This window comes from Mauremys reevesii, linkage group 27, assembly GCF_016161935.1.
Source record: "Mauremys reevesii isolate NIE-2019 linkage group 27, ASM1616193v1, whole genome shotgun sequence".
Taxonomy (NCBI): domain Eukaryota; kingdom Metazoa; phylum Chordata; order Testudines; family Geoemydidae; genus Mauremys; species Mauremys reevesii.
Window position 1 is genome coordinate 8737340 of NC_052649.1, and position 18629 is coordinate 8755968.

The 18629-nt window shown below is 66.0% G+C and overlaps 1 protein-coding gene across 1 annotated transcript; it reads right to left on the reverse strand.

Annotated features, from left to right (window-relative positions):
* Positions 1 to 1516: 1516 nt before the first annotated feature.
* Positions 1517 to 16753, reverse strand: LOC120392265 (serine/threonine-protein kinase 17A-like). Its single transcript, XM_039516952.1, has 7 exons — positions 16503 to 16753; positions 9806 to 10018; positions 5769 to 5913; positions 5409 to 5535; positions 4990 to 5038; positions 3349 to 3528; positions 1517 to 3053 (listed from the first exon to the last, which is right to left on the reverse strand). Exons 1-7 carry the CDS (start codon positions 16595 to 16597, stop codon positions 2768 to 2770), a joined length of 1095 nt encoding a protein of 364 aa, XP_039372886.1. The 5' UTR covers positions 16598 to 16753; the 3' UTR covers positions 1517 to 2767.
* Positions 16754 to 18629: the final 1876 nt, after the last annotated feature.

Below are 18629 nucleotides of genomic sequence, written 5' to 3' on the forward strand. Positions count from 1 at the left end.
GTGGGGCTGGGCTGGGCAAAGGGGCCTGGGGCGCAGAGCTGCCCCACACCCAGGGGTCCAGCTCCCCATGGGAGAGGTGGGGGCAGGGGGAGCTGCCCTGAGGGGCTCACAGCCCAGCCAAGCACGGGGGGCAGATCGCAGCGGGAGCACCAAGGCTGCAGGGCAGGGATGGGGTGAAAACGGCCCCAGGGAGAGCTGGGCAAGGGCGGGGGGCGCGGCTGGGCATGGGGTGCGGAGAGGAGACAGGACAGTGAGGCACCGCTGGGAGCTCCCGGGGGCTGGCTCCCTGGAGCAGGGGCGTCCTTGCTCACTTGGATTTTTAAATCTCGGGGGGCTGGAGGGCCGCAGGCTGCCTGCCCCCTTTGAGCATCGGCCTTCCTGGCAGAGCGGGCAGGTATCCAACCAGCTCATGGCCACATGGCTGGGCCCCACGGGGCGGGGGCAGGGTTCCCACAGGCAGGCACTCCCCAGGGGCAGCTGCAGCGCTCGGGGGCCATTGGTGCCATGCGGAGCCCCCAAAAGCAGGTCCGAGCCGCTGTGCTCAGCGGCAGCCCCCCCAGGAGGCGCTGCAGAGGCACTGGCCAGTCACCAAGGGCACGTGGCCATGAGAGCGCGGGGGGGGGGGACTGCCCCCATGCAGGCTGCCTGGATTGTGGGGGGCGGGGTGTTGGGGGCGCTGAGTGCCTGTACCTGGCATGGGGCGGGTGCATGGAGCTGGTCTGCCCAGCAGGCACTGGGTGTTAGCAGGACTTGCCTACCTGGGCTGGGCAGGGCTCCTCCCTGCAGCTGATGTGGGAGCAGAGCCTGATGAAGCTGCTCTGTGCAAGCCCCCCGAGCTGGGGGGAGGGGGCTCAGCCACTGACCGTGCCCAGGAGCTGGAGGCAAGAGCCAGCCCCAGGGAGGTGGGCGCCGGGGTTTGCTCCTTCTGCCCTAGGACCCGCTCCTGCAGCCACAAGCAGAGCGGCAGGGCTGGGCATGGGTCAGGCCACGTCCCACCAGTGCCAGCTGTGCAGGCTGAGATGGGGGCGCCCCGTGCGCTGCCCTGTGCATGTCCTGTGAATTTTCTGGGTGCATCCCGGGGGGAAGGGGGTGAACTGGTGTCTGCCTGGCAGAGTAGCAAACCCTGCTGCGCTCCCCTGTGCCCGCCAGCACCGGACTGGCCAGGTGTGATTGCGAGGCAGCCAGGACCCTGGGCTGTCATGGCCCTGGCAGGGAGCCGGGTGCTCGGCACGCCAGGCTAGGAGCTACGGGGCTCAGCCCCCCCCACGCGGGCACTGGGGGCTGAGTCATTTGCCCCCTGCTCTGCCATCTCTCCGGGGAGCTCGTCACACTGGGGTCGCAGCACCTGCCCTACGCACGGCGACTTCGCCTGGCCGGAACTGCAGCCCCGATGGGGCCTCAGCCCTTAGGGGCCGGGGAGCCCCTGTGTCCTGCTCACTTCAAAGCCGGCAACTGTGAGGCCCCAGGCGGCAGGTCACTGGGGCCTGGGACACCTGCTCCTCCCAGCCCCCCCCGCCCTGCCCAAGCTGCTCGCACGGAGCCCAGGCTCCTGTCGGGCGGGGAGAGGTGTCCCCTGGGCCGCCTCCCTTAGCCACTGCTGGCTGCAGCACAGCCCCTGGGCCTGTCTGGGTGAGAGTGGGGCCCAGGTGGGGCACGAGGCCCCTGGGAACCCTCTGGGGAGGAGCCAACATTTTTATAGATAGAAACTTTAATCCTTTATTTAAAAAATAACAGGCAAGGAGGTGGCAGCCGGCGGCACGTTCCCTCCCAGGGCCAGCCCTGCAGGGCGGCCGCAAAGCCCAGCTGCTGCCCCATGGGCTTCACTTGGGGGCAGCCCAATGGCGCCCTCTGCTGGGCCAGGCACCCGCTGCAGGAGCGCCCGGTTTGGGGCTCCCCCTCGAGTCCCTGCCTGGCGCCTGAGGCCAAGGTGCGAACACCCTTGCCCTCCCCAGGCCTCGCCCCATGGCCAGCACGTTGGCACAGAACAGCGCGTCAGTGCAGCCAGCCCTCCACCTCCCCCCGGCCCAAATGGGCCAGTAACTAATTTGCTAATTCAGAAACCAGAGGCAAAGCGTGGGTCAGCTGCCCGGGGGGGGCCGGGCCCGGCAGTGGGGCCCTTCCATGCCCCACAACAGGACGGGGCGGGAGGGGCATCCCTGTGCTGCAGTGCCCGCTGGCAGGGCCAGCCCCCAAATGGAGCTTCCCGGGTTCAGGGCTGAGCAGCCTCTGCCCGGCTGGGCCCTGTGCTCCCGCCAGCAGCTGCTCTGGGGGAAGCTGCTGCAGATTTCGGGTTGCAGTTTGAATGGGGGGCTCTGGGGTGACCCCCAGGTGTTTGTCTCCTGTAGAGGCCACAGGGGCTCAGTCTCTTCCGGCAGCCACCGCCTGGTCCAGCTGTGCGGGGCGGTGATACCCCAACAAGCTCCTGCTGGTAACGGGTGCTCCCGTCCCCCATCACTGACACGGGGGGCTCCCCTCCCCCACAGTGACCCACCCTATCCCGTCTGACAGGCGCTGTGCTCCCCTGCAGCGCTATGTACACAGGAGCCGTGGCTGTGGGGCAGAGCAGCCCGGGCGCCCGACTGGCTCCCCCAGGACCGAGGCAAAGCTGCTCCTGCTCCCAGGGAGCCCCCCACTCCAGGGGCCCGTCCCTCTCGTGTCCAGGGGCCCCGACTCCGGGACAGGCTGCGGAAATGCGCCCGGCGGGCCCGTGGCGAGTCCGGCGCGCTGCTCTCCAAGGCAGCAGGCACAGGGGATGCGGGCGGCTGGCTCAGCACACCAGCTCCTGGGCGATCTCCTGCAGGGCTGGGAACGGCTTCCGGGCCCCGGCCAGCTCCGTCTCCCGCACCTCCAGGCCCCCCAGCTGGCGGCAGGGGCAGGGCATCGTGTAGGAGGCCACCAGCACCAGCTCCTCGTCCTCCTCGGGGCCACTGCTGCCCTCGCTCGCCGGGGCCTGCTCCGGCTCAGCCTGCACTGGGGCCACCAGCTCCACTGCCGGGGCCGGGCCCGGGGCCAGCCAGGGGTGCTGCAGGCACTGCTCGGCCTTGGCTCGCTTCCTGCAGGCAGGAGGGAGGGGATTAGTGCTCTCAGCCCGGGAGTCCTCGGCCCTACCCCTGCGACTGCCCCCCTCCCGCATGGCCACCCCGGGGCCGCCTCCGAGAGTCCAGCCTTCCTACCGCACCGCGCTCGCAGCAGGCGACACCCCGGCAGCCAGCAGAGCTGGGACGAGCCCCCTCCCCAGGACACGTGCGAGGCCAGTTCCAGGGCTGATCTCCCAGGCGCGGGAGGCTTTGGCCCGGGTGCCACATGCCCGAGGCTGGCGTGACAAGGCCAGGGGGCAGCGGCGGGTACCTGGGGTTCTTGACGAGCAGGGAGCGGATGAAGTCGATGGCCTGGTCCGAGATGCCCTGGAAGACGTCGGGCGGAAACTGCACGTTCACCTGCGAGATGTTCAGGAAGGTCTCCTGCTTGGTGTCACCCAGGAAGGGCGACTCGCCCGTCAGCATGACGTAGGTCAGCACCCCGACGCTCCTGGGGAGAGCCCCTGGGGTCAGAGCCAGCGGGGAGCCCAGCGGGCCAGGGCCTGGCTCCCACCGGCGCTAGCCGCCTGGTCGGTGAGCGATGGGAGGAGTCGCTGCCCCCGCAGTCAAGGCCAAACCCATGAGACTCGGGGTCTGTGCTCACCTCCCGCCCCTCCCCAGGCTGAGCCTGGCCCCTGGGGCCAGGGAAGCCCGAGGGCCCCCCTTCGCCCCTGCTCCTCTCCCGGACGCTGGCAGATTCACAACCGCGGGCTGAGACTCCTTCCCAGAGCAGGGGAGGGCCTGGGGGTGCTGATGGTGGGGGCATGGAGGGGAGCTGATGGTGGGGGCATGGAGCTCCCAACTGCAGTACTGGTCGTGCCACGAGCGGGCACTGCACCCACCCTGTGGGCTCCCCTGCCTCTCCTGCAGCTGGGTGAGGGCCAAGGATGCTGTGGGCAGAGCAGAGAGGTTTCTGGGGGGAGTGTATCTGCAGGGGCAGGGGAGATTCACCGTCTCCCAGGGTGCCCCGTGCCAGGACAAGCAGGAACTCAGCTCCGCGGATGACGCGCTGCGAGCAAACGCTGCAGCTACCTGGTGACCTGTGGCGGGGGAACACCACCCCCCGCCTCTTCGCACCAGTCCCCCATGTGCCGTTTGTGACTAAGTGGGACTGTTCTTAATGTTTCCTCTGAATACCCTGTGGGTGCCTCAGTTTCCCCTGTGCATTTCTTAAGTCTCTAGGTGCTGGGATAAGGGGATGTGATTGTTGCAGAGCAAAGGGCCCATGCACATAAATGGCCGACAATCTGTCTCCTGGCAACTAATGGCCAGGCCCTTCCCCCCTGCCAGGGGATGCTAAAGGTGTTGGAGAACAAAGGAATCAGGTGACCTCCTGGCCCGGGAAAGGAACAAAGGCCAGAGGAGGAGGGGCTGGAGGGTGAGTCAGTTTGGGGTTGGCTGGGGATGAGGAGTGAGGGCAGACGTGGGTGTCTGCCTCACTGCCCCCTAAAATGGACCTGGCCGAGGGGTCCTGTTCTCTGTACCTACAAGCTCTGTGTTAGACCCTATTCCTGTCAGCTAATAAACCTCTGTGTTACTGGCTGGCTGAGAGTCACGTCTGACTGCGCAGTGGGGGGGCAGGACCCTGTGGCCCCCCCCAGGACCCCGCCTGGGCGACTCGCTGTGGGAAGCGCAGGGAGGGGCAGGGGAGGCTGAATGCTCCAAGGAGAGACCCAGGAGGTGAAGCCGTGGGAGCTTCTTGTCCTGCAGACAGGCTGCTCCGAGGGGGAGGAGGCTCCCCAGAGTCCTGCCTGGCTTTGTGGGGAGCAGTTCCAGAGCATCGCCCAGGGACTCCATGACCCCGTTACCCTGCCCCCACCCCCCAGGAGAAAAGACAGACCCCACCCCCGCCCCGCACAGGCCAGAGCTGACGCATGCCCTAGGAGAGGGCAGAGGGACCCCAGAGACCTACCACATGTCGGTGGCCGTGCTGATGGGCTCGTAGCTCAGGACCTCAGGAGCTGCAAAGGGAAACGTAGGGGCGTTACGGGCCCTGCCGCTGGTGCCAGGCGGTGCCAGCGACTCTGCCCCGGACGAGGAGGGCGCCCAGGTTGGCGGTGAGAGCAGAGGGTGCTGGAGGGGGCAGCAGCTGCGCAGCAAGCTCGGCACAGGGCTGCACGGGCTCGGGGCCGGGGGGGCTGGCAGGACCCATGCCCAGTCCCCGGCTCTGCTGGAGCAAGGAGCCGGGACCCTTGGGCACACTGCTCAGAACCCAGGCGCTCGGGGCAGATTCACCCCTGTGGAGTCACGACCAATGTCTGCAGCTCAACAAGGATGTGCCCCCCCACCTGCCCGTCCCCGGTCTCTGCTGCCCGCCGCGGTGCCACTTACCCACGTACTCCGGCGTGCCCAGAATCTCACGCACCTCCCGCACGGCGTCCACCCGGCGCGACAGCCCGAAGTCCACGATGCGGATGTCACCCAGGGGGCTGCTGCTGGTCAGGAGGATGTTCTGGGGCTGCGGGCAGGGGCAGGGTGTGAGCCGGGAGGGCCGGGACGCTGGTGCTGGGGCAAGGCAGGGCTGGTGCTTCACTCCCCCTGCAGCGATGGGGGGTGGGAGGGACCCCACCACCGTGGGGACAAGGGGGGGTTCCGGGAGCCCTGGGGGAACCAGCCCTTTCCGAGCTGTGTCCACCCGTCCCGCCCTCCCGACAGACTCTGCTCCCAGTAACAGCCCGGCCCCGCTGGTACCTTCAGGTCCAGGTGGACGACGTTGTTTTGGTGCAGGAAGGCGACGCCGCGCAGGATCTGCCGCACCAGCCGGATCACGTCCTGCTCGGTGAAGGCCTCGTCCTGCTCCGCCACACACTGCTGGAAGATCTCCCCGCCGGCCGCGCTGAAAGGGGGGGGACGGCAGGTGAGGGGGGATGGAGCCTTGCCGGCAAATGCCCCCCGCGGCCACCAGCACCTGCACACGCTAACCCCCCTCCCCAGCACATGCCAACAACCTCCCACCCCAGCACACGCTAACCCCCCAGCACCAGCACACGCTAAGCCCTCTTTCCCCAGTGCAGGCCTAGCTCTGCCACCTGATTCCCAGCCTCCCCCTCCACCCTGGTGCTAATCTCTAGACCCGGCCGTTCCCCTCCAGTGCCGGGAGTGGAACCCAGGCGTCCGGACTTCCTGCTCGTTTCACAAAGGGCCGGCAGACAGGGACATGATTTAGTTGGGTTTGGTCCTGCTTTGAGCAGGGGGTTGGACTAGAGACCTCCTGAGGTCCCTTCCACCCCTGAGATTCTAGGATTCTGTGACCCCTCGGGGAAGGGCTCCACCCCCATTCCCTGCATCAGCACAGCCACCTGGGCCCCCCCGCCGGGATCCCAGGAGACGGCTCTTGGCAGGTCGCTCTCCTGGCCCAGCCGCCAGTGCCAACACCTGGCCTGTTCCTTGCTGGTTATGTAACCGCAGCCCCAGCGCCCAGAGGGCAGGGCCGTGCCCGTCCCAGCGCCCGGCTCCAGGCCCAGCCCCGGCAGGGGGCGCAGGGCGCACGGCACTGTCCCGTGGAGCTGCTCACGCCCATCCTGCTGACCCCTAGGTGCCCCCAAGCAGCCAGGATGTTGCATGTTCCTGGGCGCCAGCCGGGCTGGTTCCATGCCAGGGGTGTCTCCGCAGCTCTGCCCAGGATGCGCTCCAGCCTCTGCCAGCAATTAACCAGGAGCCGCAGGGGCCGTTTCTGTGCCACCAGGCCAATTAACCAGGAGCCGCAGGGGCCGTTTCTGTGCCACCAGGCCCATAGGGCTGTTCCCCAGCCTCCTGGCAAGGGGTCACAGTGCCAGGCATGCCCAGGCCAGGAGGGAGCCAGGATGGCCTGCAGGAACTGGGAGAGCCAGAAACCTCTCTGGGGAGCCTGCACCCATGGGACCAGTGAGGGCAGGAAGGGTCGGATACGGCTTCAGAGCAGGCCCGAATCCAGGTGCCCCAGCGGGACAGGTGGGTCTTTGCCCATCCCCGGCCCTGCCACCCCAGGAGCCTCTTCCCTCTGGAGACCACAATGTGCATCACTGGCGCTAACCCCAGCGCAGGCTGGCTGGCCCTTTAAAGGGAGCTGGGCTCGCTGCTGGCCCCAGCTGGCTGGGATCAGAGCGGTGATGGCCCTGGAGGGGCTGAGACCTCAGTTTGTGTAGCGGAACCACAGAGAGCGGCTGGGCTGTCGGGGGCTCCGGGCAGGCGCGTGGGACACAGGGCTCTACCCTGGAGACAGCGAGGTGACTCTGAGGGGACTGGCCGAAGGGAGCCCAAGGGGGTGAACGCAGCCTTGGTTTTGTTTGGAGGTTTGTTACGCTGGAAGGGGACTGGATTGTGACTGAGGCAGCTGGAGGAGTGAACCTGAGAGACAGGGAGTTCCTGCAGTGCCACGCTCAGCCAGCGGGGGAGGCTAGCGGGCAGCCACGCCCTGTGGCACCTGCCTGAAGCCGGGAAGGGAGGGGGCAGATGGTGGCTTTCCTGGGCTGCAGGGGGCCGGCTTCCTAGTGCCCTGGTTTTGTGTGTGCGGTTGCACCTGAGCAGAGCAACGTGGTAGCAGCTGGCACAGGCAGGGAGCCGTGGGTTCTGCGACTGCAGGAACTGGGGCCAATTCCCAGTGTGGGCCAGGCCACGGAGGGGGTCCCTCCAGGCTGAGCTGCTCCCCAAATCTGGGGGGACTCGCTAGGTGACATCAGAGGCAGCAAAGCCCAGTGGTGAGGGCCCTGGCCTGGGTTCTACTCCTGACTTGCTGTGGGACCTTGGGCCTGTCCCTTCCCCTCTCTGGTCCTCTCCCACCCTTGTCTTGTCTATTCAGCTTGTCACCTGTGGGGCAGGGACTGCGCTAGGCGCTGCACGTGCGCACCGTGGGGCCCTGATCTCGGCTGGGACTTGTCAGCCCCGCTGGAGGAGCGGAGGGAGCGTGCTGACGGGCAGGTCTGCATTGCTCACCTGACGCTGTGGTTACAGCGAGAGCAGATCACAGCCCCGCTCTGAGCGCAGAAAACACGCACACAAAACCACCAGCTGCTTCTGGGAACTCGACGCCGAGCTAGCATCGTGTTTCAGAGACAGCCACCCACGCGCCTTTCCCCGCGGCCACCCAGCACGCTGGCGGTGGCAGGGGAGCAGAATCCCTCTGCCTTTCCAAGGGACCCAAGACCCACAGGGCCAGCGAGGCGCTTTCCGAAAACACCCAGAGCAGCTGCAAGCTTCTGTTTCCGCCTGCGTGCCCTGCGAGGAGGGGTGCGTTTGCCAGGAATGCCCAGGCCTCATGGGGTCCCCCAGCTGCCTGGTCAGGTGCCTGCTGCCAGCACCACATCAAGGGCTGTGTAATTAGCTGGGTTTATACTGGCACAAGGGCCCGGGGTAGCATCCACACCCAATGTGCTGGTTACCCAGATGCCCAGCCTGCCTCACGTGCCCATGGCACCATGTCAGCAACAGCCAGCGCCAGCCCAGCCCCTCCCACTTGTCCCAGGGCCAGCGAGGGGGGATTCAGGAGCAGCCATGATGGGTCCCAGTCCCAGCACCTCTGGGTCACCGGTTCCGACCCGGCCTGAGTGAGGAATTACCCCCAGGCCTTGGTCCGTGAAGGCCGAGCTCTCCCTCCTCCCTGGGGGTGCTCCCCACCCCACCAGCCTTTGGAGGGCAGAGAGTGGGACCGTCCAGAGGCCCTGCCAGTAGCGAGGGCTCCTTTCCCACTGCAGTGGGGCAGCCGGGCTCCTAGAACCAGCCCTCCCCCACCAACAGCACAGGGTCCCCACCCCATGGTCAGCCCCGCGGTCCCTTCAGCCCTGCAGTGTGTCCCTGTAGCGTCACTTCTCTCTCCTGCCGCTCCCGTCCCGACGTCACTGTCCCGGCACCACCTGAGTCTGTTTCCCGGTAACGGAGCCTGGCCTGGTTTGAGCAGAGGCCCCAGACAGGAAGCCGCGCTCTCGGGGGACCCAGCTGGGGCCCTGTGGTGGAGCCGTGTGGGCAGGATGCGGCCCCGAGCTCAGCAGCTGCCCGGAAAGGGAGCTGAGAAACGAGGCTGAGGCTGTTTCTCAGACACGCTCTGGTTAAGTCACTTCCTGCTGCGCTCGCCCCAGCCACGCAGCCAGCCGAGGCAGCAGGTTTCAAGTGCAGGCGCCGGGCAGGGCAGGGCAGGGAGCTGCCCTGACGCAGGCCCTGGCGCAGCCCGTAGGTACCCCCTGTCCGCGCTCTATGGACAGGCTGTTCTAGGGCTCCGGAAAGCACTTTCTAGGCCCCAGGAGGCTGCAGGGCCCTGATCAGAGACACCCCCCTGCAGCCCCAAGGAGAATCACAGACTCTCAGGGTTGGAAGGGACCTCAGGAGGTGTCCAGTCCAACCCTCTGCTCAAAGCAGGACTAATTCCCAACTAAATCATCCCAGCCAGGGCTTCGTCAAGCCTGACCTTAAAAACCTCTATGGCAGGAGATTCCACCACCTCCTAGGGAACCCATTCCAGTGCTTCCCCACCCTCCTAGGGAAATAGTGTTTCCTAATATCCAACCTAAACCTCCCCCACTGCACCGCGAGACCATGCCCTGCTCTGTAGAGGGTCCTGCCCCTGCCGACCCCACTGGCTGGACCAGGGAAAGGACCCAGCCTGCAGCCTTCACCCCGCAGAGCGAGGGGCTGGGGCCGAGCCCAGCCGAGGGGTGAGGCAGTGTGGGGACCCCGCTGGGCTCAGCATGGGGCCGAGGAGCGAGGGGGCCCCGTCTGCCCAGGCCCATGGCAGCGAGGAGCCCCGGCCCGGCACTCACCACTCCAGCACCAGCACGATCTCGGCGGGCGTCTCGTAGACCTCGTGCAGATCCACCACGTGGGGGCTGCGGGCGGCCAGCTCCAGCACGGCGATCTCGTTGATGATGTCGAGCCGGCAGTCCTCGCCCTTGCGCCGCTTCCGCAGGACCTTGGCTGCGAACTCCCGGCCCGTGGCCTTCTCCAGGCACTTCTTCACCACCGCGAACTTGCCCCTGCGGAGAGGAGCCATCAGGGAACTGAGCAGGGGCTGGCCCCGGCCCCTCCATCATCACGCCCCCTCCCCACACAGCACGGCCCCCCTGCCCTCCCTCCCTCTGCAGCCAGCCCCACGGGCCCAGCCCCCCATGAACCCCTGAGCTGTGAGAGTCACCAGGTGCAGCTTCCACGACTCAGGGACCTGGTGCTGACAGGGAGGCCTGGCAGTGGGGAGCGTGGGGGGGCTGGGTGAGAGGGAGGGCGGAGATGGCTCTATTCAGGGCAACCAGCCGTGCTGCTGGGAAGGGGGTGCACGGGCCTCGGCTAACCCAGCCCCCAGCACTGCGGAGACCCTACAGCTCCCCTGAGGCCCCCTGAGCAGGGGTAAGGCCAGGTACCCCCATTATCCACAGTGCGTCCAGGAACAGACCCCAGGCCTCCTGCTCCCTGGCCTGTCCCAGTCCCCCTGCCAGGGGAGCGCCCTGCAGATCTGCACCCGGGGGAAAGAGTCACCAAGCAGGGGCAGGGGTAGCTCCCACCCTGCAGGCAGAAGGGGCAGGGAGGAGCCAGGATCCTGGGATCTCGCCGTGTAAACAGATGTTCCCTGCTGCCGTTTCCAGGAACCCCTCGTCTAATGGGAACCATGTGGCCTGGGCACTAGGCTCAGCTCCTGAGCAAGCGGCAGCTGGGGGCACCCCAGAACCCCAGTGCCGCAACCACAGCCCCCCGGGGAGCGGGCACAGGCCCACTTGCGCTGCGCCCGCCAAGCCCCAGGAGAGCCTGGGGCAGCAGCCAGCAGGAGCTCGGAGACGGGCCAGCGTTTCCCCCACAGGCTGATTGTGCCACACATGTGGGTCCCGACCGACCCACACGGCTCCAGACGCATCCAGACAGCAGCCGCCCCTCCTGCGAGCCAGAACCCCCTGGAGCCCAGGATAGCAGCCACCTCCTCCTCACCCCGACCCCCCAGCTCTGGCTCCAACCACCCCATAAGCCCAAACAGAACCCGACAGCTTCCAGGCAAAGCCCCAGCCCAGCCGCCCCTTGGCTGCGAGAGAGAGCCGGGCCTTTACCATCTGGCACAGGCCACCCCCGTCCTGGCACAGAGCAGCCCCCTAGCGTGCAGCCCTTCACCCCTGCCAGCCTGCCCCACGCTGTGCCAGCCCCTCCCGTGCATCAGCCAGCACCAAGGCCGCGGCCCAGCCTGAGCTTTCAGCACAGCCTGACTCCCGCCCTGGTCTCGCATCATTGGCCCCGAAGAAAAGCTGGACGAAGCCACAGCAAATTGCTCCCAATTAGCAGGAGCTACCCAGGGAACTAGCCCCTGTCCTGCCGCACCGGGGCGTCAATCGGCACGTCACAGGCCAGGCCACCGAGCCAGTCCCGACCTGTCGCACGCAGTCTCTGGGCCCTGTCCCAGCAGCCAGGCAGCCACCCCCTGCCCACGGGCTCCGGAGACAAGTGGCCTGGATGAGGCTAGCGAGAGACAACAGGCCCCTCGGCCGGCTGCTCCCCCAGTGCCCCTGTTTGCACCACTGGACAGAACTGGAGAGCTGGCTCCCCACGAGCCCGTCACAGCCCAGCCCCAAGCCGCTCGGCTGTTCTCAGGGCGACCTCTGGCGACAGCCGCTTGGCCCCAGAAAGTCTGGAAATGGCCCCGACTCAGAACTTCGTGCCCAAAACCGAGAGATTCCAACAGCTTCTGGGTGGCTGCTTGTAAACAGCCAGGAAGGGAATTTGCAAAACGGAGAGACGATGATTCTGGCTGGAAGATTCCACACACACACCCCGACCTCTTAATCCTGCCTGCACCCCCCTGCCAGCCCAGCCCTGGACTCCCCACCCCCGGCTCTGCCAGGGCCCCTCAGTCCTGCCCGCACCCCCCTGCCAGCCCAGCCCTGGACTCCCCACCCCCAGCTCTGCCAGGGCCCCTCAGTCCTGCCCGCACCCCCCTGCCAGCCCAGCCCTGGTGTGCTTTTCTCACACACCCCAGGTCAGTCTCAGCTGGGAGTCACCCTTAGAAGCTGGCCCAGGGTTGCTGGCTCTGCGCTGGGAGCCCACAACCTGCCCTGTGTCCCAGGGCTCTCGGGGAACACTGGGGCATGGGCAAGGCCAATGCACTGTTCAGCTGGCCCCAGCCACTCTGGCACCTGGCGACTGGCATGAGCATGGCAGGACTCCCCTCTCTGAGCCTGGGGCTCCCTGCAGGGTCCCTGACTGCCCTGCAGACATGGGCAGCAGCTGCTCTGCACCCTCCTGGGCCAAGCTCCCAGCTCTGTGCTCAGCCGGACTCCCAGGTGGGTCCTGGAACTATGGCTCAGCTCAGACAGTGCCAGGGGATGGGCCCAGCTGCTCTGAACCCAGCACTCTGGGGCGAGGGCAGGTCTTTCCCCATCAGAATGGACTTGGCTCCTCTTTATGCACATCCCAGCCCAGCCTGATGTACTGTCCCTGCTCGAGAGGGACCCAGAGCAGCAATGGCTTGGGGGTGGGGGGGCTGTAGGTCAGGATTGAGGGGCACAAGCAGAGCTTGTGTCTAGGGAGCTTGGGGGGTAGTGGGGGTGTGGGTCAGGGTACAGGGGCAGAGCGCGTGTCTGGGTTGCCCGGGGTGGGTAGCAGGGGCTGCGGGTCGGGGTACAGGGGCAGAGCAGAGCGTGTGTCTGGGTTGCCCGGGGTGGGTAGCAGGGGCTGTGGGTTGGGGTACAGGGGCACAGCAGAGCGTGTGTCTGGGTTGCCCAGGGGGGTAGCAGGGGCTGCGGGTTGAGGTACAGGGGCAGAGCAGAGCTTGTGTCTGGGTTGCCCGGGGGGGTAGCAGGGGCTGCGGGACGGGGTACAGGGGCAGAGCAGAGCGTGTGTCTGGGTTGCCCGGGGTAGCAGGGGCTGTGGGTCGGGTACCGGGGCACCGCAGCGCGTGTGTCTGGGTTGCCCGGGGGGGTAGCAGGGGCTGCGGGTCGGGGTACAGGGGCACAGCAGAGCTTGTGTCTGGGTTGCCCGGTGGGTAGCAGGGGCTGCGGGTTGGGGTACAGGGTCAGAGCACCGCGTGTGTCTGGGTTGCCGGGGGTGGGTAGCAGGCGCTGCGAGTCGGGGTACAGGGCACAGCAGAGCTTGTGTCTGGGTTGCCCGGGGTGGGTAGCAGGGGCTGCGGGTCGGGGTACAGGGGCACAGCAGAGCTTGTGTCTGGGTTGCCCGGGGGGGTAGCAGGGGCTGCGAGTCGGGGTACAGGGCACAGCAGCGCTGGTGTCGGGGTTGCCCGGGGGGGGAGCAGGGGCTGTGGGTAGGGGTACAGGGGCACAGCAGAGCTTGTGTCTGGGTTGCCCGGGGGGGTAGCAGGGGCTGCGGGTCGGGGTACAGGGGCACAGCAGAGCGTGTGTCTGGGTTGCCCGGGGGGGTAGCAGGGGCTGCGGGTTGGGGTACAGGGGCAGAGCAGAGCGTGTGTCTGGGTTGCCCGGGGGGGTAGCAGGCGCTGCGGGTTGGGGTACAGGGCACAGCAGAGCGTGTGTCTGGGTTGCCCGGGGTGGGTAGCAGGCGCTGCGAGTCGGGGTACAGGGCACAGCAGAGCGTGTGTCTGGGTTGCCCGGGGGGTAGCAGGGGCTGCGGGTGGGGGTAGAGGGGCAGAGCAGAGCGTGTGTCTGGGTTGCCCGGGGGGGTAGCAGGGGCTGCGGGTCGGGGTACAGGGGCACAGCAGAGCGTGTGTCTGGGTTGCCCGGGGGGGTAGCAGGGGCTGCGGGTCGGGGTACAGGGGCACAGCAGAGCTTGTGTCTGGGTTGCCCGGGGGGGTAGCAGGGGCTGTGGGTCGGGGTACAGGGGCACAGCAGAGCGTGTGTCTGGGTTGCCCGGGGTGGGTAGCAGGGGCTGTGGGTCGGGGTACAGGGGCAGAGCAGAGCTGTTGCAGGAAGCTTGCCCAGGACTGGGCCTGGCTACAGCCATGGGCAGTTTGTCTCTCACTCACAAGCTCTGAACTTCATGCTTAAATTCTTCTGACAAAAAGCACACGGAGGGGAAGAGCTCCCGCAGGCATCGCTCCCGGAGGGGCGGGGAGCTGAGCTGGCTGCACAGCCCCCACCAGGGTTCTGGCTGCTCATCCCGGTGGTGGAAGGACTGTGCACTGGGCTGGACACTGGAGACCTGGGGTCAGTTCCCTTCTCTGCCACAGACTCTCCGTGTGGCCTTGGCTGAGTCCCTTCATCCCTCTGGGCCTCAGTCCCCAGCTGTAGCATGGGGGTGATTGTTCCCTTCTTCCCGGGGAGGTTGGGGGGACGCAATCCACCAGGGATTGCGAGGCTCAGATGCTGGGGTGGGGTAGCTGGGCATATCATGTGGCTCTGCCAGAAACAAGGGGGCCGCATGTGGGCTGCACCGGCCACAGGCACGGCTGGAAAGGAGCCCCGGGGTGACGTTCTCAGGGTCGGAAGGTGGGAGCCAGGTACTATCCCCCTGGTGAGGGCGGGCAGCAGCCCGTGTGGACCAGGATAAGAGGCGGCTGGCACAATGGCTCAGACGGTGAAATGCCAAGTCCTGGCCCAGGCAGCGAGGGCACCAGGCTCCGGCTCAGAAATAGCTTCCGCCACAAGAACCCAGCTGCAGCCGTCTGTCCCGGGCAGACTGTGCTGCTAAAGATAGCCAGGGTGGGTACCGGCTCCGGCCTCAGCCCTGGGGAATCCAGGGCTGCTTTCAGAGCACCAGCAGCCTGCTAAATACGGAGCTACCCCATGCCGGTGGCTGCCCGTGCTATGCACAGGGCACGTCACCTGCTCAGCACCCTGTGACCCTGATCTGTGCAGAGCCGCCAGGGCCCAGGTCAGGGAGATTTGTCTCGTCTTGGCTAGCAGGAAATCAGCAGGTAGCAAGCGACTCGCTCTGAGCAAGAAACCGCACCGTGCTCGGCTTCCGACTGTCTGCAGAGCCCTGAAATGCTGGGGGGCCTCCCTGCAACCAGTTCCCCCCACCTGGCACTGGGCAGCTACGACCAAACTGCACTTCAGTAGTGTGAAAACCCAAAACCAGGCACCAGGGGAAGGTCTCAGAGGGATGGGGGGGCAGGGTTCTCTGCCCGGGGAGGGGGCAGGGCTCTCTGTCCAGAGGGGGGGGGGTTACAGGCTTTCTGCCCCGGTGTGGGGCTGCGGTGTGTGCAACAAGAGAGATTCTCCCTTCACCAGAAGCTGCTGGATTCCCCTCCCCCTCCCCAGGCTCCCCAGCGCGATCTGGGCACTTTGGGCTGGTGCCAGCAGCACCAGCGAAGGGAGGAGAGGGGCCAGGAAAGGCCCTTCCCATGCCCCCCAGGGGGTTATTTGATGCCCCGGAGTGGAGGGAGATCTCAGTGGCATCCCCCCACGCCCCAGTCCATGCTGTGGCCGGCTCCCTGCTGCAAGCCTGGCCCCGGGGTCAGCCGAGGACGCTGGCGGTGCCAGCAAGGCGGCCTCCCCACCCCAGCTCCAGGCGGCAGAGTGACAGACAACCCCCAAGGGCACTTCACCGCCACCCCCATCCCCGGCTCTCAGCCAAGCGCTGCTGCCACAACCTGCCCGGCCCCAGGCTCGGCCCCTGCCTCAGTGGCCCTGGGCTGTGACGCCCATGAGGGCAGGTTTGTTCACCCCTCCCTGGCCTTGCTCCGGGCACCAGCAGTGCGGCCCCGAGCAAGGCTTCACACATCGCCCCCCGGGCGCCTGGAGCCCGCTGCCACCTGCCACCGCCACCGCGGGCGCTCGCAGCCAGGGCGAGAGGCCCCAAAACAGCACTTGGGCTACGCTTCCCCAGGCGGAGACACACAGCGACGCCCGAGCCATTCACACACTAACACACACACAGCGACACCCGAGCCACTGACACACAGTAACACACACACCGTGACATCTGAGCCACCCACACACAGAATGGCTCAAATGTCGCTGTGTGTGTGTTACTGTGTGTGAGTGGCTCACCTGAGCCATTCACACACAGTAACATCTGAGCCACTCACACACAGTAACACACACTGTGACACCTGTGCCATTCACACGCAGTGACACCCAAGCCACTCACACAAACACACACACAGCGACACCCGAGCCACTGACACACAGTAACACACACAGTAACATACAGAGTGATACGGTGTGTCAGTGGCATGGGTATCACTCTGTGTGTGTTACTCTGTGTGTTACTGTGTGGCAGTGGCACGGTGTGTCAGTGGCATGGGTAACACACACACACAGCGACACCCGTGCCACTGACACACAGTAACACACAGAGTAACACACATAGAGTGATACCCATGCCACTGACACACCGTAACACACACACAACGACATCCGAGCCATTCACACAGTAACACACACACACAGTAACACACACACAGCGACACACACACACACCCAACTTAGTCACACGCTGCTCAGCAAAGTCCCCCCCGAGCTGAGCGGTCAGGCACCGCCACAGGTACAAGGTGACACCCAGCCCGCACCTGCCAGCCCCGCTGTGGCTGCTGCGGCCGGCGAGGGGGTCCCGGCCGGGGGCCCGGCTCACCTGCCCAGCTCCCTGCCCAGCAGGACGTAGCTGTCGGCGAACCGGTCCGTGCGGATGCGGGTCTGGGTGTGCGCGGCCATGCCCTGGCGGCTCATGCTGCCCGGAGCCCGCAGCCCGGAGCGCCCGGGGCCCGGTGCTCGGCGCTGGCCCAGTCCCAGGCGAGGCGGCCCGGCGGGGGGAAGCGGCTCTGGACGGGTCGGTGCGGACTCCGGGGGCAGCTCTGTGCGCCGGGCCAGCGGCTTGCAGCGAAGTCTGGCTCCGCAGGGCCGGGGGGGCCGCTCAGCCCGGTGTCTCCTCCTCTCGGGGGCGGCTCCAGGCCCGGTCCCTCCCCCTGCCTCGGCGGCGGCGGCTCGCTGGGGATGGGTTGTCGGTGCTGCAGACCGGCCTGCGACCCCCACGAGGGGGTGCGGGGGACACACCTGGGGACCCCGGGAGGGGCTGGGACACACCTGGGGACCCAGGTGAGGCCTCCTTGGGAGAGGCAGCTCTGCGCCCCCTTCTTGGGCACAGGCCAGCCGCAAAAGCACCACCTCTACCTGGCACCCGCCCCTGCCCCCAGCTCACTCCCCAACCCGGGACCGGGCACCCGCCTCCATACAAAACAGGAACAGGCCTGAGGCCGGCAGGCAGGAGCAGCCCTACAGTAACAAACCCTTGTTTGTTAGGTGTATTGCAGTCGACCCTACAATAACAACCCCTTGTTATTTAGTATGTACTGTGGTAACGGGCCCAGGCCCCACTGAGAGTCAGGCATTGCTCAGGCTCGTGGGATGCTCACGGTCTAGCCTGCTAGAGGACTGGCAAAGCCAGAGCTAAGAAGGGAGGTTTCGCAGACATTCCTCCAGAGGGGAATTCTGGTGCCCTCAGCAGCATCCAAACAGCCCATGAACAAGCACCAGTGCCCTCTGCACCTTCTCTTGCACTACAAGCTACAGAGTCTCCCTCTCTCATGTGCTTTAATGGAGCTTGGGGACAGGGTTTGCATTGGGTTCTCCCCCATCCCCACCCCCTGCAGCACTGCCCATGTGTTTCTGGCTCTGCAATCCTGGTGCTTAATGAGCTGCAGCAGAGAACCCCTGTGAGGCAAGTGTGCAAAGCCCTGACAGGCTGCATGGGTCTGGAGCAGGGCCTCACGGGACAGCTGCCACTGCATTTCAACCCAGGCTGGCCACCTGCCCTACACCAGGGTGAATGTCACCCCATGTGCTCAGAATTCCTCCCCAGTTACTAATCCATAAGGAAACCGGCATCTGACCCCACACGTGGGAATCCCTGTAGATCACGGTTAATTACAGGACGTGAGGGACGTCATCCCAATGATATTTATAAAGCTCTGTCACTGCCTGGGGTTGCTCCAGACAGAGCTGGGAGGAAGAAGGATGCTTAGAGCTGCAGTCTAACAGAGGAAATGACTCTGAGTGGGGGTTGGGTGGGTGGAGCAGCACCAGTGAGAGAGACACCCACCCCCTGCAATCAACGCTGCAAACACAGGCACTGGGACCCTGCATCCAGCACTGGGATCTCTGGGCCCTTTCAGGCCGACTGCTCAGCTGTAGGGGGGCCTGGTTCCAAGGCGAACGTGTCCAAAAAGAGGAAACGATTGAAGGGTTTCAGAGGAAACGTCCTACAGTGAGACTCAAAGAGCTCAAGCTGGTCAGCGTCTCAGAGCGAAGACCGAGGGGGGACTTGGGCACAGCACGTTTCACAGGGAGAAAACACCCAGCGCGAATGGGCTCTTGAATCGAACAGGGAAAGGCAGAAAAGGAACCAGCAGCTGGAAGCTGGAGCCAGACAAATTCCAGTTAGAAATAAGGCCGCGGTTTGTAACCGGGCGGGTGATTAACCACTGGAACAAGCTCCCCAGGGCACTGGTGGGTTCCCCATCTCCTGGGGTCTGCAGGTCCTGACTGGCACCTTTCTGGGCGATGCTTTAGTCAGAGCCCAGCTCTTGGGCTCAGGGCGGGGGAACCGGGGGGAACTCTCTGGCCTGTGCCATGCAGGACAATCTAACGGTCCCTCCTGCCTTAACTCCAGGAATGTATTAACCGCAGTCCTACAGACGGGACCCAGCTCCGGCCAGGCCCTGAATCGCTTTGCTCTGATGTCATTCTGCAAGGCAGGGTCTCA